Source organism: Drosophila tropicalis, unplaced genomic scaffold, assembly GCF_018151085.1.
Source record: "Drosophila tropicalis isolate 14030-0801.00 unplaced genomic scaffold, ASM1815108v1 contig_158, whole genome shotgun sequence".
In the NCBI taxonomy this organism is placed as follows: Eukaryota; Metazoa; Arthropoda; class Insecta; order Diptera; family Drosophilidae; genus Drosophila; species Drosophila tropicalis.
The window spans coordinates 13,543,124-13,561,188 of NW_027172602.1; the positions used below are offsets into that span (position 1 = coordinate 13,543,124).

The 18,065-nt window shown below is 40.8% G+C and overlaps 1 protein-coding gene across 3 annotated transcripts in view; it reads left to right on the forward strand.

Annotated features, from left to right (window-relative positions):
• ct (homeobox protein, cut) overlaps positions 1 to 18,065 on the forward strand; it is a 71,920-nt gene that overhangs the window by 35,264 nt on the left and 18,591 nt on the right. For 2 of the 3 annotated variants that reach the window (XM_068301362.1, XM_068301381.1), the window contains exons 2-3: positions 5,695 to 7,137; positions 12,664 to 12,711. In XM_068301362.1, coding sequence (XP_068157463.1) covers positions 5,695 to 7,137; positions 12,664 to 12,711 — 1,491 coding nt within the window. The remainder of the gene's footprint in view (positions 1 to 5,694; positions 7,138 to 12,663; positions 12,712 to 18,065) is intronic. The other variant, XM_068301371.1, reaches the window with a different exon arrangement.

The window sequence follows — 18,065 nt, forward strand, 5'->3', positions numbered from 1 at the left end:
CAGCCCCGCATCATGTTCCGCCTACTCACATTTTGACTCGCTTCTCTTCTTGCTTCATCCTTCATCATCTTCTTCGTCAGCAGCTTCGCATATCAAAGCTAATTTATATTTTGTATAGCATACATTTGGGCGTGCACGCAGTTTTCAGTTCTTTTTTTTTTATTAGTATTCGTTTGGAAGGAGTAAAGAGATATGGCAAGGGTTTAGGTGATCGGGGGTGGTGTGCCGGGGGAGGGGGCGTTTCGAGGGTAATAATAAATACAACTCTTTGTTTTTTCAATGTGTATATAAATGTAAATGTCTGTGCTCTGCTTTTGCCTGATTTTTGATAAGTAAATAGAAATTTATAAATTTACATATGTGTGTGTGTGTGTGTGTGTGTGTGTGTGTGTGTGTGGGTGAGTGGGTGAAGGATGTGGGGCATAAAAAAATAAAGGGGATGGCGAAAGGGGCTAAGGGTTTGTGTCCTGATGGCAATAAAAAAGAAACAGAATTTTAAATTAGAAAATATTAGTTAGCAAGCAGACAGAGTATGAGAAATCAACTCTCATTCCCTCTATAATTCTCTCTTTCTTTCTCCACCCACCCACTCACTCACTCTCTCTCTCTCTCTCTCTCTCTCTCGCTCATGAATGCTGGATGTGTCTCTATGTACCCTTTCCCCAAAAGTCAATCATGTACAGTTATGTATTTGCATATGCATATGTCCATCTCACTCGTGCACACTGTCCATACGGTACTTGTTCAGCTTCTTCTTCTTCTTCTTTTTCGTTTGGTCCTGGCTCTACATCTTCTTTTCGGTTGTTGTGTGTTGTTTGTTTTATTTTATTTTATTTTTTATACATATGTATATCCTTTTTTTTTAACTCTCCCATCTTTGAGTTGCAGACAGAAATTACCCAACTTCCCCCCTTCTTTTTCACTCTCCCTTCCCCAACCAAGCATCAATACATCATTTTCGTCTTCCAACTAAGTGTGTGTGTGTGTGTGTGTATTTTTGGTTTTTTGTTGCATTTCGTTTCGGTATTTTTTTCGGTTTCTTTTGAGTGTGAGGATTTTCCTTTTTTTTCTCTTTGTGTATTTTTTGTTTAATATTTAAATAAATAATTAGCAAAAAGGGATATGTGCGTGTGTGTGTGTAAACTGGCCCTCCCCTTCTCTCCACACTCTATCCACATTGTAAATGTGTATGTGTGTGTGTGTGTGTGTGTATGTGTGCGTTGCTAATGATGTTTGAAATTGTAAAGCAAATGCAAAGGCATGCTCCAAAAAGAGGAGAAAAAAATGAGAAACGCAGCAAATACGGGACGGCCAGAGAAGGGCAGATTTATGGGCGTGGCAGGGTATGAGATTTTTGGCTAGCTAAAAGCGTTGGCAATTAATGGATAGCTGGTTGAGCAGCTTAAATGCTGTTTCACCGGATTACTTTTCTGATGGCATGTGAATGTGTTGAATGTTTTGCCAAACTGCTGCAGCCTCATAGGGAGAGAGAGATAGAGAGAGAGAGAGAGGGTGAGGGAGAGTCAAATGTACCCATGCATTCATTCATTCATTCATTAGGCATTCCACTATAGTTTGGTTTCTTTCCTCGCTTAAAGGGAATTCCACACTATACGGGAATAAATCGCATTTAATTGAGTGCAAAACCCTCTGAACTGAAATTCTGAGGGATTTTTGGCATCTGATCTGTTACCTATACTTACTTGCTTTGCATTTGCCACACTCCACAAACAATTGTAGCAACTATTCGCATGCCAGTCGGCCGTAACAATATAAAAAGCGACCCTTTTTCTCTCATATTTTTTCGCAAATCTTCAGGCAGCTCTTGTGGCTCGTGTGCTCGGCACATGTCAAAAAAGATTCTTACCACGAGTTTTTCATATTTCTGTTGGGTTTTTTTTGTTGTTGTTGCATTGTCTCAAGCTGTTTTCTCAAGTGAGTCGAACGTTTGTCGCATGGCAGCAGCTGTCAGAAGGCGCTCAGAGGATAAGGATAGATGGATGAGGAGAGAGGGCAGAGGAAGGCAGATTCTTAGCGAGTGTGGCAGGAGTCGAAACTCTCTGTGTGTGTGTGTGTGTGTGTAACAGGAGCACTTTTTGTAATTAGTACGAAAGCAACGTTATGAATTGTGCTTCAAGTTCAGGCTCTCGAGTGTTGTTGTTGCTGCCGCTTGAGGGTGGAAAGGATTGAGATGAAGGGGCAACATTGGGCTTGGGTTGCATTGTGTGTTGGTTGCGGCGCGCCGCCAACGACGATGAATACAATAAATCAAAGCAAATCAATGCCATCATGAGTGGCACAGCGCATTTGCCTTTGATTTAGGGGCGGTTTCTTTTGCTTCTTGGTTGACATTTAGTTAGCTTTAGGGCAACCATTGCCTCCATGGCCATTCCACCAACTCTTTGGCACTTGACAAAGGACAAGGCCAAGGGAAGCGGGCTAGAGGGAGCACACACACATACACATTAAACTGTAAGAGTATATCAAAAAGTGTTGCCTGACTTTAGGCGCAGCAGATAAGCAACATGAATAAGTAGACAGTTTTCTCTCTGTCTCTCCCTCTCTCTTCCTCAGATAAGTTTCACAAAGAATCAATCTCCTTCATAAGTCAATGGTTTCATTACCATCTCATGATGAAAATCCATTCACTTGCACACACATATGTACTTATAACTCTTCCCTGAAAAAAGGGAAAAACTCCTAAAGTTAAAAGGCTAACCACCTTTGCTCCCCCCTCCCTCTCCACCCACGCCGATAGACTCGTTTTTGGCTAATAGAAATGTTAACAGCAGAGAACATTGGCCCCGCTGTTAACATTTCACTTAACATTTTTGGCGCGGCCTCCTCTACACTTTTTTTTGCTTTTTTCGGTTAGCTCCTTTGAAGTGGCACACAAAAATATTAAATGAAACCCAAAACGAAAAAAAATATATATATATGGAGAAAAAAAAACGCTGAAAGGGTGCTCAATACTAAAGCCTTTTCTGCCCATAAGCTGACCACACACACACGACCAGCCATTGAAGTGGGCAAAAAGAAAAAATACGAAAATGAAAATTGAAGGCAAAGCCGCCCGCATTTTAGTTAATTAACTCATTTGGTTGGCAACTGCTGCTAAGCCGGTCGAACTGGGCCACAAAAAAGGACTCACAACTCTCAGATCCCTGCCTCCTCCTCCCCCTCCAAATGCTTCCTCAACTTGGACTGCTCACATTTAATTGATTTGCCAAAAAAAAAAAAGAGGAAACAAAAAAAAACTCCCTCTGTATAGATATGTGTGTGCCAGACTTCTCCACTAGTTTCTCAAGCGGCCGCGGGGAGGAGGGTGCGGAAAGTTGGGGGCGATTCCGTTGTTACTGGACAACAAGTGTCGCAACTCTCACGGGGATTGCATTTCAAGAAGCCGCCAGAACCCGCACTTTTTCCCTCTCTACCTTGTCTCTCACCTCGCTCTGTAGTATCTCTTTTCAATTCGCGTTTCAATTCTCTTTATACGTATTCCCGTATTCGGTTGTTCGGTTGTTGCTGATCGATTTTCCAGCAAAAAGTCAAAAACAAAAACACAAGGCAGAAAAAGTATCATCATCATCATCGTCGTCATCGTCGTCAAACCATTGACGGCAGCATTATGAAAACAATTTTCAAGCTTAAGCAGCTCATGGGATGGCAACAGCAACAGCAACAACTCCTCGTAACCGCTCCCAACGTCATCCACCCACACCTCATCCTTTCTGCCTACATCCATTCGCATCCTCAGCGTTCTTTCCGTCCTGTCCGTCTGGCATTTTAAGCCCCGTACCCCCCGTCCGACTTTCCCAGGACATTTTCAAGGAAGGACAAAACTGCAGCTTCCTTTCCACCAAAAAGTGGTTTGCCTCGTCGCCGCTGCCGTCGTCATCGTCGTCGTCGTCGTCGTCGTCGTTCCTTGTCTGTTGTTTGTACTTAAGAGCTTTTAAATATCATAAATATATATCTATGCAATGAATGAGAGTCACTGTTTGGTTTAGATGGCGAGGAGGGGGCTCGAGGATGTTGTGGACGTTGGGAACAAGCGTTGGTAGTTGCTTGGGAATGGGTATGGAGGTCGCCTGGCTGTTGTGGCGCTTGATGATGTTGACAAATATGCCCGGAGGGTCATTCATCCATCCATCGACAAAAAATAAAAGAAGAGTAACGAAAAGAATAACAAAGATAAACGGTAACAGAACAGAACAGAACAAAGCAACAAACCAAACAGAATGAATACTTAGCATTCCCCCACCCACCACAGAAAGGAGTACAATGAAGTGATAGACTTATGTATGTATACTGATCTCAATAATCATTTGTTACGAATCCTCAATTCAATTTTAGTTAGAGTATTCAGCGGGACGACTTGAATGTTAAATTGTGTGATTTTTTATTGCACTTTATCTGTTTGATACCGATTAGAAATCTAAACCAAAACTCCAGACAGTGCCCAACAACTAGCCAGCCATCCAGATTGCACTATCTCTTCCTCCTCCTTCTCTGTCTCTGGCCGTCTATAACCCTTCTCTATAACGACTTCCTGCTTAACTTTTGTCGACGATGGCGTCGTCGTCGCCGTCTCATCGATATGGGAAAGAAAAACTTGCCTAAGAACTGCAAAGCTCAAAACTCGATATTTTCTTTTACTTGTTGTTTCTTTTTTTTTTTTTTTTAGCCCATCGACTAATTTCCAAAGTTCTTTATTGCCTGCAACGCCCCAAAAAATACCAACCTCCTCCCACTCCCCACCCCCGTCCGAAAAGCCCGTGCCTCTTCAGAGAGCTTCCGGTATTTATACAAATAAAATTGCACAAAAACCCCACAAAAAGCAAGCAAATCAACAGAAAATCGAAGCCAAAGAGCCGTAAAAGTCATTGCCATTGCTTTGCATTGCCTTGCCTTGCCTTGCCTTGCCTTGGGCCTTTACTTAACTTGGGTTTTTGGGCTGTCGGCCCTGAGCCCAAAGGCATCTGGATTGGGTTTCCAGACTAATTTGCCAAAAAAGTTTGCACCGCATATTTTTGTAACCTTTTTTTCCTTTGGGTTTCGTTTTTTTTTTTTATTGCTGTTGCTGTTGCTTATGCTGTAGTTGTTTGTCGTTTTGTTGTTTTAATTTCTCATTTGGCATTTGATTCGGAAGTAGTGTAAAGTCTGGGGACTAAGTAGCACCCCTCCATCCACTTCTCTCCTGTCCACACAGTTCACTCGCTGTCTAAGGTCAAAAGCAGCAAATTGTGCAGGCTAAACTTATCGATAACCAAGCGATAAACTATAAAAATTTATATACATATATATATAGAAGGATAGGGAGAGAGAGAGAGAGAGCTTTGCGGGTGGGTTTGTAAGGACTGTGGTGCGGTGGGTGTGTATGTGGTCTTTTGGCATAAGGGGCGTTTTCTGGTTTTTTAAGCCCCTGTCTGCAGAGCAAAGTTTTTGCAACGTATTAATTTGGCTAAATTTAACCCGTAATGACTTTAAAAGTAAAATTAATGAGGGTCGATAGTTGTGAGGGACAAACTTTTCGCTTCGTTTCGTTATGGGCCCATCCTGTCCCTCCTCCCCCTAGTCCTCCCATTTTCAACATATGCGTCTGACAGAAGAAAGTGTTTGGGAGTAAAAGGAAAAAAATTCAAAAAATATCGAAATTAAATTTACATTTTTCTTTCGTTTTCGTTTCGTTTGCAGCGCGCTACCCTAGCCGAGAAGGAAGTGAACACACTTAAAGAGCAACTATCCACAAATACACCCGGCAGCAACAGCGACAACAGCAGCAGCATTAACGAAAGCAGCAACCTAATTATCAACAGCAACACAAATACCGCAACAACAGCAGCCGGCAGCGGAGCAGGCGGCATTCCCCTTGAGGAGGATCAAATCAATATTAGCGATTCACTTGTTGCAGCGGCCATAACGCTGCAACAACAGAACGGCGGCAATCTGCTGGCCAATACCAACACACCATCGCCATCGCCGCCGTTGCTGAGCGCCGAGCAGCAGCAACAGTTGCAGAGCACTCTACAGAACGGTGCAGCGGCGGCGGCAGTGGCAGCGGTTGGGGGCGGCGGTGCTTGTCTAAATCCAAAGTTGTTTTTCAATCACGCCCAACAAATGATGATGGAAGCGGCAGCGGCTGCCGCAGCAGCAGCAGCAGCGGCGGCGGCTGTGCAACAGCAACAGCAATCGCCGTTACATTCACCGGCAGCAGATGCCACAACAGCAGCTGGTGTATCTAGTATTACACCAACAGCAACAGCAGCAGCAGCAGCAACAACAACAACAACAACATCAGCAACAACACCAGCAACAACAACAACAGCATCAAGAGCAACAGAGCAAGATCAACATGGACGATCGATTGGTGGAGAAGGAAAAACTTCACACAACAGCAGCAACACCCACAATAACAATAATATTCATGAAGACGATGCTGACGATGATGATGATGATGATGCAGAGGACGATGACGAGGAGGAGGAGAATGCTTCAATGCAATCAAATGCTGATGATATGGAATTGGATCCACCAACAACAGCAACAACACAAACACCAACGAAACAACACCAAGAGCTGGCAAGAACTGAACTGAATGCTGCCAATGCTTCAGATGTTGCTGAGGTCAATGTTGCTGCTAGCAAAGATGTTGCCGATGGCATTTTAGATGGCACAGCCGATACTCTTGCCGATGATAGAGCCACAACAGTTGAGAATGAGCACAATGATGATGCCGATGAGGATGATGATGATGATGATGATGTTAATGATCATGTGGAAGCTAGTTTAAATGTTAGCAATAATCATAATAACGATAGCAATAATAGTAGTAGTCGACGGAACAACAACAGTAGCAGCAGCAGCAGCAACAACAACAACAACAACATTGGCAACATTGTTGCACCACAGCGTGATAATGAACAGCAGCAACAACAACATGGTGTTAGCTTAACAGCTGACGATGATGACTGTACCAACAATAATACAAACACAAATAACAATAACAACAACAACAACAACAGCACAAGCAACAGCAATGAGAAGCGCAACAAGAAGCGCAACAGCAACAGCAATAGCAGCAGCAACAACAACAACAACAATCAGCCAGCTGTTTTATTAGCTGCCAAAGACAAAGAGGTAAGTCACCAAAAAGCAAACAACAAACCAACAAAAAACTCTTTAACTTTGGTAATTTAATAAACTGTAAGCCAGCCCCCGAACCCTGCCCCTTGCCATTGTCTTGGCACCTTGCCCCCTGCCACAGTGGAAATTACCCAGCGCAATGAAATGTAAAACCGTTAAGATTAGACAAACGTTGAGAAGGAACAAAAAAAAAAGGACGAAAAACGGAAGACCGAAAGAGAAATTCCAACCGCAGACGCCATCAACAATGTCCAGGCCGTCCCGTCCGTCTGTCCCGCCTATTGGCCAACCACTCCCCCCTTTCCTGTCCGCCTGTCCGCACGCACAATTGAGAAAACACTTGCACAAATAAACAAACCCTTGCCATTTTCCCCCTCCCACCCACACCCACACCCACACACACTCACACACTTTTCTTGCTTTCCATCTTTTTTTTTTGCTGTTGTTCGCTTGGTTTTTTTGTAGCGCACTTTTCTTGTAATTTTCTAGCCAAACACAGAAAGGCAAACAAATGAGCGTCCCCCAAGCAAAGGCAAAAAGCAAAGGAGAACAAGGGAAAAAAAAGGACTTTTGACTTTTTTTTTTACACGCGCCCGAAGACAACAGAAAGCGAGGAGAGAGAGAGAGAGGGTGAGAGAGGAAAGAAAAAAGAAAAAGTTAAAACGAAACTTTGCAAAACACTTTGGGAGTTTTAGTTGGGGTTGTCGAGACCGATGAGGAAAAGGGCGAAGGGCGGCAGCGGGGGCGGCAGATTGGTTTAGGGTGTAAAGTGATATCATTAAAATATTGACAAGACAATTTTTACGCCTACAATTTGTTTTGGTTTCTGTTTGCATAGACATTTTCCTATGGCTGAGGGGAAGGGGGGGACCACTTGATTGGCCAGATTGTTGGTTGGGAGGAACTTTAAACATTGTTTGCCCAACTTAAAGAACGCTTTCTCAATGACTTCTTGGAGGACCTTTAGAATCTTGAAGCCTCAAGGATTTCTTTCTAATTTCTCTAATGCAAGAGCCGCCTCACTCTGCCTTTCAGGTTTTCCCATTGTGCTTTTACCGCATTGAATGATTGCTTATCGCCTCAGCCCCGCCCCCCCTAGCTCCCTAGCCGCATACACATAATGGGGGGTATGTGTGTGTGCATCAATCATTATCATTTGCCATTAAGTGCAACATCTTTGAGGCACACACACTCGCACACACATCTTTGTGCATCATTTCCATTAGCAGACAACCCCTAAAACCAAGTCGATTCTCTCTTTTGCATAGGTGTTGCATGCCCCCGCCCCCAAACTGCTGCACGTGTGAAATGTCTAAGCCTTGGCAACTCGTTGAATTTCTTTTCTTTGCGTTTTCTGTGTTTTTTAATGTTTTATCACTTCACTTGGAGTCGCCTCCTCCGCCCACTTGCCACTCAGCTTTTCGCTGAATGTCACCAGTTGCTGTTGCATATTTTCTTTTACCCATCTCCCTTCCCCACTCTCTCCCACTCTTTAACTTTTCCTTTTTTTTTGAAATCCATTAAAAGCTATTTTTGCCTTTACCCAGACTGGGCCTCCTTCTCCTTATGGAGCATGCCTGCTGGTGGCCCAAGCTCATTAGTTTGATTACTGGCGCCCCCACATCCCCCGCTGCCCACCACCCTCGTCGCCTCCCATACACACAGCTGTGATAAATGCACTCGTCTGACAACTAAATCACTTATATCCAACCAACAAAAACTGCCAAAAAGAACACCAACTGAAATCGTCTCCCAACTATTCGAACTGATTCGAACGAAATCGTTGCCATATATACCCCAGTCTCGATTGGACAGCAGGGTATCAAACAAACAGAAAAAATCATTCAGATTTATATTTTACACATGTTCTCATAAATATGCGACAATATTTGCTTTGGGATGGCAAAAAGCGAAAGATGATCGACAGGCGAAGGAAAAACAACAGCGACTACTGCAATTTTGTGTTAAATGGAATTGCAACAGTTGTTTGTTGTTAGAGTTGAGTTGAGAACTTCTGGCACAGCACCCTCCCACCCACCAACCTGAAGATGATGCCCCCCCTGTCCATGTCCCTGTCCCTGTCCCTATCCGTGAACCATCATCACTGACTACTTCTGTGTCTGAGGCTGTGTCTGCTTATTTTGTTTATTTTTTTGTTTTTGGTTTCTTAGTTTTTTCTTTTCGCAGAAAGTGCATTTCGAAGTGTTTAAAAATAAAGCAGAAAAACCAAACAAAAGAACAAATTATTGGCACAACAAAAACGAGACAGAGAGAGAGAGAGAGAGAGAGAGAGAGAGAGAGAGTGAGAATGCGATAGGGAGCCAAAATACTTCCGCTTTAAAATTTCATTACTTCCAGAATCTCAATCTATGTACATCTTAGTTGATTTAGTATGGCATTTGTGTAGATATGTATTATACTTAATAACACGTTTTATGTTTAGTTGGTCTCTAAAACAAACAAAAAAAACACACACACACACACACACACACCAAACCACAACCCAAACTAAAGCATAGAGAAAAAATGTATAGAACCGCAAAACTGTGATTAAAGCATTTTAATATATATTTTCGTTATCAATCGACAAAGAAGTGGGAAACCGACAAAAAACACACACACATACACGAAACTCTTTATTGAATTTCATACATGTTTATGTGATTTTTTTTTGTTGTTGTTGTAAACACATATATAAACTATTAAAAATGAAAAGCGAAATATGAAATCAATTTGCTGCTTTTTATGGCTTTTGCGGTTAGTTTGTTGATTTTAACACTTGTTTCTGTAAATATGTATATATATAATATTTCGATGTGAACCTTTTTATTTTAGATATAGATATATGTATGTATGTGTGTGTGTATTTTTACCACAAACTATGCGGAAATGCTTGCCTAATGATAGCCATTTAAGCGGAATTTCTCTTGATAGATTCTTAGGGGTAACAAATTTAGACTGTTTAGACTTTTATTTCGAACCTTTAGAAGGTGACTTAAAATCGAGTGAGTTTAGTTGGCACTGGCAAGACGATAAGATAGGAAGAATAGAAATTGCCCCGCATATTCCAGCACCATCTTCCACTTCTCGTCCAGCAGCCAGCATAAAGTGTGTGTGATGTGTCTGTCCAAAAACAATATGTATGTAGATAGATAGTCATAATCAGAAACGAAAAACAATAATTATAATTAGTATTTCATGCACAAATTCGATTTTTGAGCTTATCATCGCGTGACTGCCCTCTGAGATCGAACAATTCGGGAATCCATTCAATCATGATGATGATGATGATGATGATGATGATGATGATCTATGTGGTGTCATTTGTGTTGACGGATGGTCTTTTAACTAATTAAAATTGAGGCTGTTTCTCTCCTTCTCTGATCTCTCTCTCTCTCTCTTTCTCAATTACCTTGAAATGACAAGAATATATTTGCCATATTTGGCCATACGTCAGAGGCAAAACCCCATAACCGAGTATATATGTATGTACTTTTGAGGGCCTCCGAAATGAGATATTCTATATAGTATACTATATATTTTATATTTGAACTATTCATTGACAAGCTCAAATATTTGTAAACACGCTCAGCAAATAAAGAAATTTATTTTTAAATAAGCTGAAAATCAAACGGAAAATCCATCAAAAGTCTAACGCAAGTTGATCTAAAATTAAACTCAAGAATTTTGACTGAGCTGAATTGTTTGGCAACTGTTTAAACATTTAATTTTTGAGTTATCAATCGATTCGAGAGTCAAAAATTTAAGAGAATGAGAGATAGAGACAGAGCGAGAGCGAGAGAGAGAGAGAGAGAGAAGCCGAGATCAATAATACAAAATTTTGTCATTTGAGCTTATTTCTTTCTTTCTATTAGATTAGAAACTCAAGGCGAAATATAATTAATTAGATTTATATTCATTCAATTGAATTAATCGCAAAACCGAGAGGCCAAAAACAGAAAAAGAAGAAAAAAAAAACGTTATATATATTTTTGATTTACATTTTTCCATGTCATTTTAGTATGATTTTTTCCAATCGAAAGTCAAAAAGTTTAACGAGAATATTAAAATAAAGTATATTATGAAAAGGGTAAGATATAAGAAGAAGTGAGACAGAAGGAGAAGAGACACACAGAGAGAGAGAGAGAGGGAGAGTTAGCAGAATTTATAAACTTATTACCAAAATGCTTCAATTTCATTTTTTTTTGGGGTCAAGTGTTTTTTTTTTTTGTAACTTTCTTTTTTGTTCCTTTTTTTCTGTTCGAGACCACAACAACAAGAACAACAACAACAACAAATACAAAATACAGAGAAATTGCAATTATTCAATTCAAATCAATCAACATTTTGTATTATTATTGTTGGAGACATTGAGCTTAGTTTAGGCATTGCCCAGGCAACAACGATTTAAGTTGTTGCCGGTCGTCGTTATTGTCGTTGCTGATTAAACTGAACATACAGAATAAACGAACAAACGAAAAATAAAACAAGAACAACAACAACAATTGCAACAACCACAGAGCAATAACAACAAATCAAAATTCGGTAAACTAAGACAAGGCAACGCACTTGATGTTACCCTGTAAAGTGGAAACTCAGACTTATTGGCATTTCATTTTAGTCTCAAGAGAGAATTTAGAGATGATTAAGGTCCAAGTCCTCAAAAGGACTAATCTTGAGATGAGCTAAAACTAGTTGAGAATTACAATTAAGTGTCAGTGTTGAATTCGATTGGCATTTGCCTGGCTTGCTGAATACACTCTCTCATTTTAGGGTATTAAAACAGTCATTATCGTATAGACACATACATATGTAGATGAGTGTGTGTGTGTGTGTGTGTGTGTCGGTATGGCATATACACAGACACGATCCGCCAATTGCGGATAAAATTCAATTTATTTATCGCATATGGATTCTGATCAAGCTGACTGAATGAACAACATCCAAATGACTGAGTGGGCTTTCCATCTATACACACACACACACACACACTCACTATCTCACTCTCTTCCTCTCATTCTGTCTCACTCACTCCCTGATTTAGTGTTGTATTTGTGTCTGGGCCTGGGCACATTGACTGATTGTTGATTGCCTGACAAGTATTATTATTATTATTACTATTACTTAGTATAGTTTTGTTTGCGATTTTGATTTTTTTAAATTGATTATTTCCTTATTTTCGTGTACTAGTTGCCATCATCATGATGATGATGATGATGATGACGATGATCAGAATCATCGTGATGATGATGTTTGCTAGTTCATTTCAGTTCCATGCAATTTGCTTTTGATTTTTCCATGTCAATTCAATTGTTTGAATTTAGAAATTGTTGACGACAACTCTCTACTCTCTTCATGGATTGTTAGATAACTTTCACTTATGATTATTATTGTTGTTGTTGTTATTGTTATTGTTATTAGAAATACATATGTACATATGTATGTACCATGAATTTGTCCTAACACAATGTTTTTTGCCCTCACAATTTCTCTTCTCTGTTCTGTTCTGTATTCTTGCAGGTAAGCATTCCATCCGATGCCATCACCTGGCTTGAAAAACTCTCAGGTGTAAGTACAAGCATTTTATTCAACATTTACATATATACATAGACATCCATCCATCCATCCATCCATCCCTCCTTCTATGTACATATATATCATTTAGCTGCGATCATGACAGGGCAACAAATGTTACAACAAGTTGGCAGTCTCCACTAGGCCTTAGACCATTCATTAGCTGCTTAAAAAACCATTTGCCACTTCATAAATTGCAACACACACACACACACACAGATATCACATAAAAAATTATCCCTATGTCTAATTAAAGGCCATTAAAATTGTGACAAGCAAAAACTGCAATCGAATTTGTACGCCTGATTTATGGGCAAGAAATCTAACATTTTGCCTTGGGTGGGTGAGAGTGAAAATGAAAAATCTCTTAGACTTGGCCAAAACTTGCTGGCCATCAATTACACATACATCTGCTCTCTCTGTGTGTGTGTGTGTGTGTTTGGGCATGTAAAATTGTCAATTTCGATTTTGGCATCCAAAACATCCATTTCATCCTTTGCTCTCTCTCTCTCCCCCCTTCTCTTGCTCTATCTCTCTCTTACTCTCAAGTCAATTACAAGCATGAACGGAAATTTAACATTTCAATTAGCAGCCGCCTGCCCAATGAAACTGAGAAAATTTACATACAACAATTTTCCAACACTTTGGCTCATCTCAAAGATGAATTTCTTCTCCTACCCTCCCTCTCCACCCCATCCCATCCCGACTATCGTCTTTGGTGGCTGTCAATAAATCAAATTGCATTTATTAATTTACCATCAAATTGAGTTGAAGGATGGTAAAATGGCAAGTAAAAACCAATTTCATTTGGGCCAAAAAAAAGAAGAGAAGCAATCATTATTAACGCCTTCGTGCATTTAACAGTTTTGGCCATCAAACGCAGGTCTCCACTCTACCAATACCAATTCCCCTCGACTGGCCAAAACAATTCCAATTGAACAATTAAAAAAGGCTAAGCATAAAAATCGTTCATTTTGGGCCATCTCCGCCGCCGCCTTGACTTTAATTAGTTTGCCACGATGCTCTGTCGTTACGATTTGTAGCAGAAGGAAATGTAGAAGAAGAACCGCGACATCTTTTTAGCCCAAAATCATCATCATCTCATCATCTACTCATCTCCATCATCCGCAACAACGTGGACGTCTTCAACGCAAATTACGCATCGTCAAAATAATTGCCGTGGGTCGGTCAAAAGCGACAGAGAGAGAGATGAAGAGATAGGCACGGTGGGCAATATTTGTCACCAAGGATACGAATATAAACTTGGAAAAGTAAAAAAACTATTCCATTCGTTAGCGTTTACAGAGAAGATCAATAGATCAGGAGCTGCGAGAGGAGTCCTTTCAGTCAGATTGGTATCTTTGGATTCGATGAAATTCCAGTTATTGGCAAATCTCATCCACTGTGTTCCCCCGCCAAACTCATCTTCAAATTCAAATCCAACCAGCCGGGGCAATTAAAATAAGCTTGAGCTATAATTTTTTCTTCTTCTCTCCTCTTTATTGCTGGGGTTTCTTTCTTTTTTTTTTTTTTAGCTGTCCACCTCCAGCTCGAAATCGAGTTTCTACTCCATCTACTGATGCCTTTTTTAATGCAGCATTACGTTTGTCATTAATAGAAATGAAATTGTCATTCAAATGAAGAGGAGAGAGGGCGGAATGACATTGCTGCTGCAGTGGTGGGGGATGAGTCAAGTCGAGTTGAGTTAATCGATGCACAGACAACGGAGACGACGACGACGGCAAGATAGAGACTCCTGACGATGACGAGATGAGGCCAAATTCAATTAGAAGTTGACGCTGACGTTGAAATCAAATTAGAGTACAGTAGCCCCATCAATTCGACCATTCCATGGCTCGCTTCATCATTTCCATTCCACTATTCCATCGATTTGCTGCATTTCTAGAGGCTTTCTTTAGAGAAGAGCCCAAAAGGACTTTGCCATATTTGCAATAACGCTTAACCCTAAAACCCAATGACGATGTATAAGTAGCTTTGTGTGTTGCATACACAAAAAAAAAATTGTATATTTCACTCTAAAATTCAACAAATAAAAAAATAAAGAGACAACACAGAGAGAGAGAGAGTGAGAGAGAGAGCGTAAAAAAGGACAACTACAATAGGAAGGAAGTTGAAACCATTAGAAAATGCCAACGACATCGAGCGTCGACAAATATAAACCACATGAGCTCAAAACCGAAGCGGGAATGGGTCGTGAAGTAGAAGTTGGACTCGTATTCGAGTTGCTACGCCTGACTGCCCTCAAAAAGTCCTTAATAATAGACAGTGGGGGCAGCGAGGTAAAGAAAGGGTTGTGGATGTGGATATTAAGGTGTTGTGGTAGTCATTTTTTCTTCTTCATCATCTGCCTGCCATTGCCCTCCACTTCTTTTAACCATCCTTGTTCTTCTACTCCTGCCTTTTTTTTCTGCTGTTTTTTGGCATCCATTGCCCCCGACATCCGTTCATATTTTTATATACGACGAGTATAACCAGCAACAGCAACAACAACAATGACAGAAACGAGGACGAGCTCTCAAAACGTCCCGTTCCGTTCGGTTCCGTCCCAAACTGCTCTGTTGCTCTCCTTACGACTGTTTGCTAGAGATGCTGTTGATTGGCATTGCGTGGGATTGAGGATGTCTGCCGCCGTCGCCCTCCAAAAAAGCACTGACTATGCGGGCGGGGCACACACAGAGAGAAAGAGAGTGAGAAAGACAAAAAAATATACAAAAAACACAGAGACAAGTCCAAATAACCGGTCAGAAGAGCAGCAGCCCCGTGTGTTCTCATAAATTATTGTCTAGACTATGATTTTAACGTTTTTTGATTATGAAAGCCAAAAAAGCCAAAGCCAAAGCCAAGCCAACTCACACCCGATATCTCAACCCCATCAACCGCCGGGCCCAACCCACACAAGTTGACCATATTTTTGTATAAAATAAAAATCCTTTTTTTTGTCCTTTCATATTTTTTGTACTCTCCCACTCTCCCTGCCTGTCTTTTTCATGTTTGTTGCCTATGTAGATATCATATCAATAAGCAAAAGGATTAGACATGTGACTGGGCTTCATATTGTGCCCACATTTTGGGTCGTCATCTAAAAATTTGGTTAGAGAACGAGAGAGAATCTATGTATAAATATATATATATATTTTTTTTTTTGGAGGGGGGTGGGGACGTGAATAAAAGTCAAGTTGGTTAACATACAAGTGGGAGAAGGCAGACAGACAATTATTAAGCAAAAGTTTAACGAATTAGAAACAGAGAAACGAAACAAACAAACCAAACCAAACCAAACCAAAAAAAAGGAATTGTATGTATATAAATAATAAAAGCGAAATCCATGGATTTCAACGATTTCTGTTATACCCTTCATAATGCCCCAGAAAACGCATTAAAATGATTCAATTCTGTTCCATTCCCAACGTTCCTAATCGAAGAAAAATAGAAATGTAGTTATGGATCTCATGCAGAGTAAGCTGAGTGGCTAAAAGAAAGTGCTTTGCTTCACCCTATCCTCTTGCCGCTATCCAGCAAACAGCGATGACAAGAAAAAAGGGTTAAAAGTACGCACAAAATTGTAGACAATAATAAAATCGAAACATAAATCGAAAATTGTACAATACGCAAGGGAAAGGGATGAATGCGAGCCATCAATGTGTATGGATCGGGGGAGCGACGAGTGGGCGGGAACTGAACTGCCTGGGAATTGTAAAGCTGTCAAATTTTAATTACAAAACTTTATAATCCAAAAAATAGCAACAACAGCAACAGCAAGAACAAGAAGAAGAAGAAGACGCGACGGCAACGCACAAAGACGAACAGGAATACGAGACTTTTGATTGGAATGGGTGGAATTGGGGCAATGTTTCTCCTTACCATTGGTTGCCAAATCAATTCAATAACTGTAAACCGAAGCACACTATCTCGCTCTCGCTCTCGCTCACACCTACAGCTACCCATGTGCGTGTGTGCGTAAATAAATGAAGGAATGACTGACTGAATAACTGACAAACGAATAGAACGTGGAAAGGATTCGCGCCAACTGAAAGTCTAACTGGAGAATCAGTCGGGTTGAGAGTGGGAAGGTTGTAGTGGGGGATCGGGGGGGATGGCCGCATTTCGTGCCAACTTCAACTTGCAAAATGTTTGATTTATGCCTTTGAATTGTTGTAAATTGCCCCCAATTCCATCCAATTCAATCCAAACGCAACTCATTTACCTCTTTCTCCGTCCTCGTCGTCGTCGTCGTCGTCGTCTCTCTTGCTTGACTCACCTGGTCCCTCAAGCAATTGACAAATAATGAAAAATACTGGAAAATTACGAGATTTTGAGTCTTTAAACGCTCAAACCGTTTGAGATTGACATTGGTTTAGTTAGCTCCTAGATCAGTTCATAGATTAATTGCTTCAACACACACACACACACACACACACACACACAGGAAGTATTCACACTTTAAGTTATATTCACTTTAAGCATACATATGTGACCTCTTTTAGAACGCTTCCCCTTTGCTCCCTCTCTCTCTCTCTCTTTGTCTCTGTCTCTATGTGGCGCTGTCTCTTTCTGGTTTCGCTGTTATCTTTTGTTTAAAATTGCCAACTTGGGCATTGCCAGATGCAAAATGCAAGAGCAACAACCAACAACAATACAAACAATACGCCTTGGCGTCAAAGCTCTGGGGTGCACTTGGCAGACTCCAGACTCCCGGCAAACTCCTCCACTCCGCTCCACTCCACTCCACACCACACTCAACCAGCAACCGACTCCTACTCCTCTGCCCCTGCCAAGCCACCATTGCTATGTTGAACACTTGAAACAATCAAAAATCAATGACAAGCCAGCACAAAAAAAAAAAAAAAAAAGAAAACTGTTGACGACATTGAGACGGAGACGGAGACGGAAAGCGGCGCAGTTAACGTCGTCAGTTGACGTCGACGTTTGCGTCTCCTGTAACTGCTGCTGTTGCTCTTTACTCATTTGTCTTTTGGCTTTTTGAAAATTAACAACACACTCCCGTAATACTAACCTCCACACCAGCCCCCCTTCCATCCAACCCCCATCCTTCGCAACTCCTTTTGCTGCTAAGCTATAAAAGTAACCCCTTTTGATTATTGCCATCTCCAGCTATCATTCTATCTCTTTCTGTATACCACTCTTTGACTTGTTCTATCTCTCTTTGTCTATATGTATATATATATACATATATATATATATTTAAAAATTTTTATGCCCGAATGAATTTTAATTCCTTTGACGGGTTTTTACTTTTGCCCATTTGCATTGGCAGCTGACGGCCTAAAAGTCTGCTATGGAAAAAGTCTGCACCCTTTTTGCCAAGA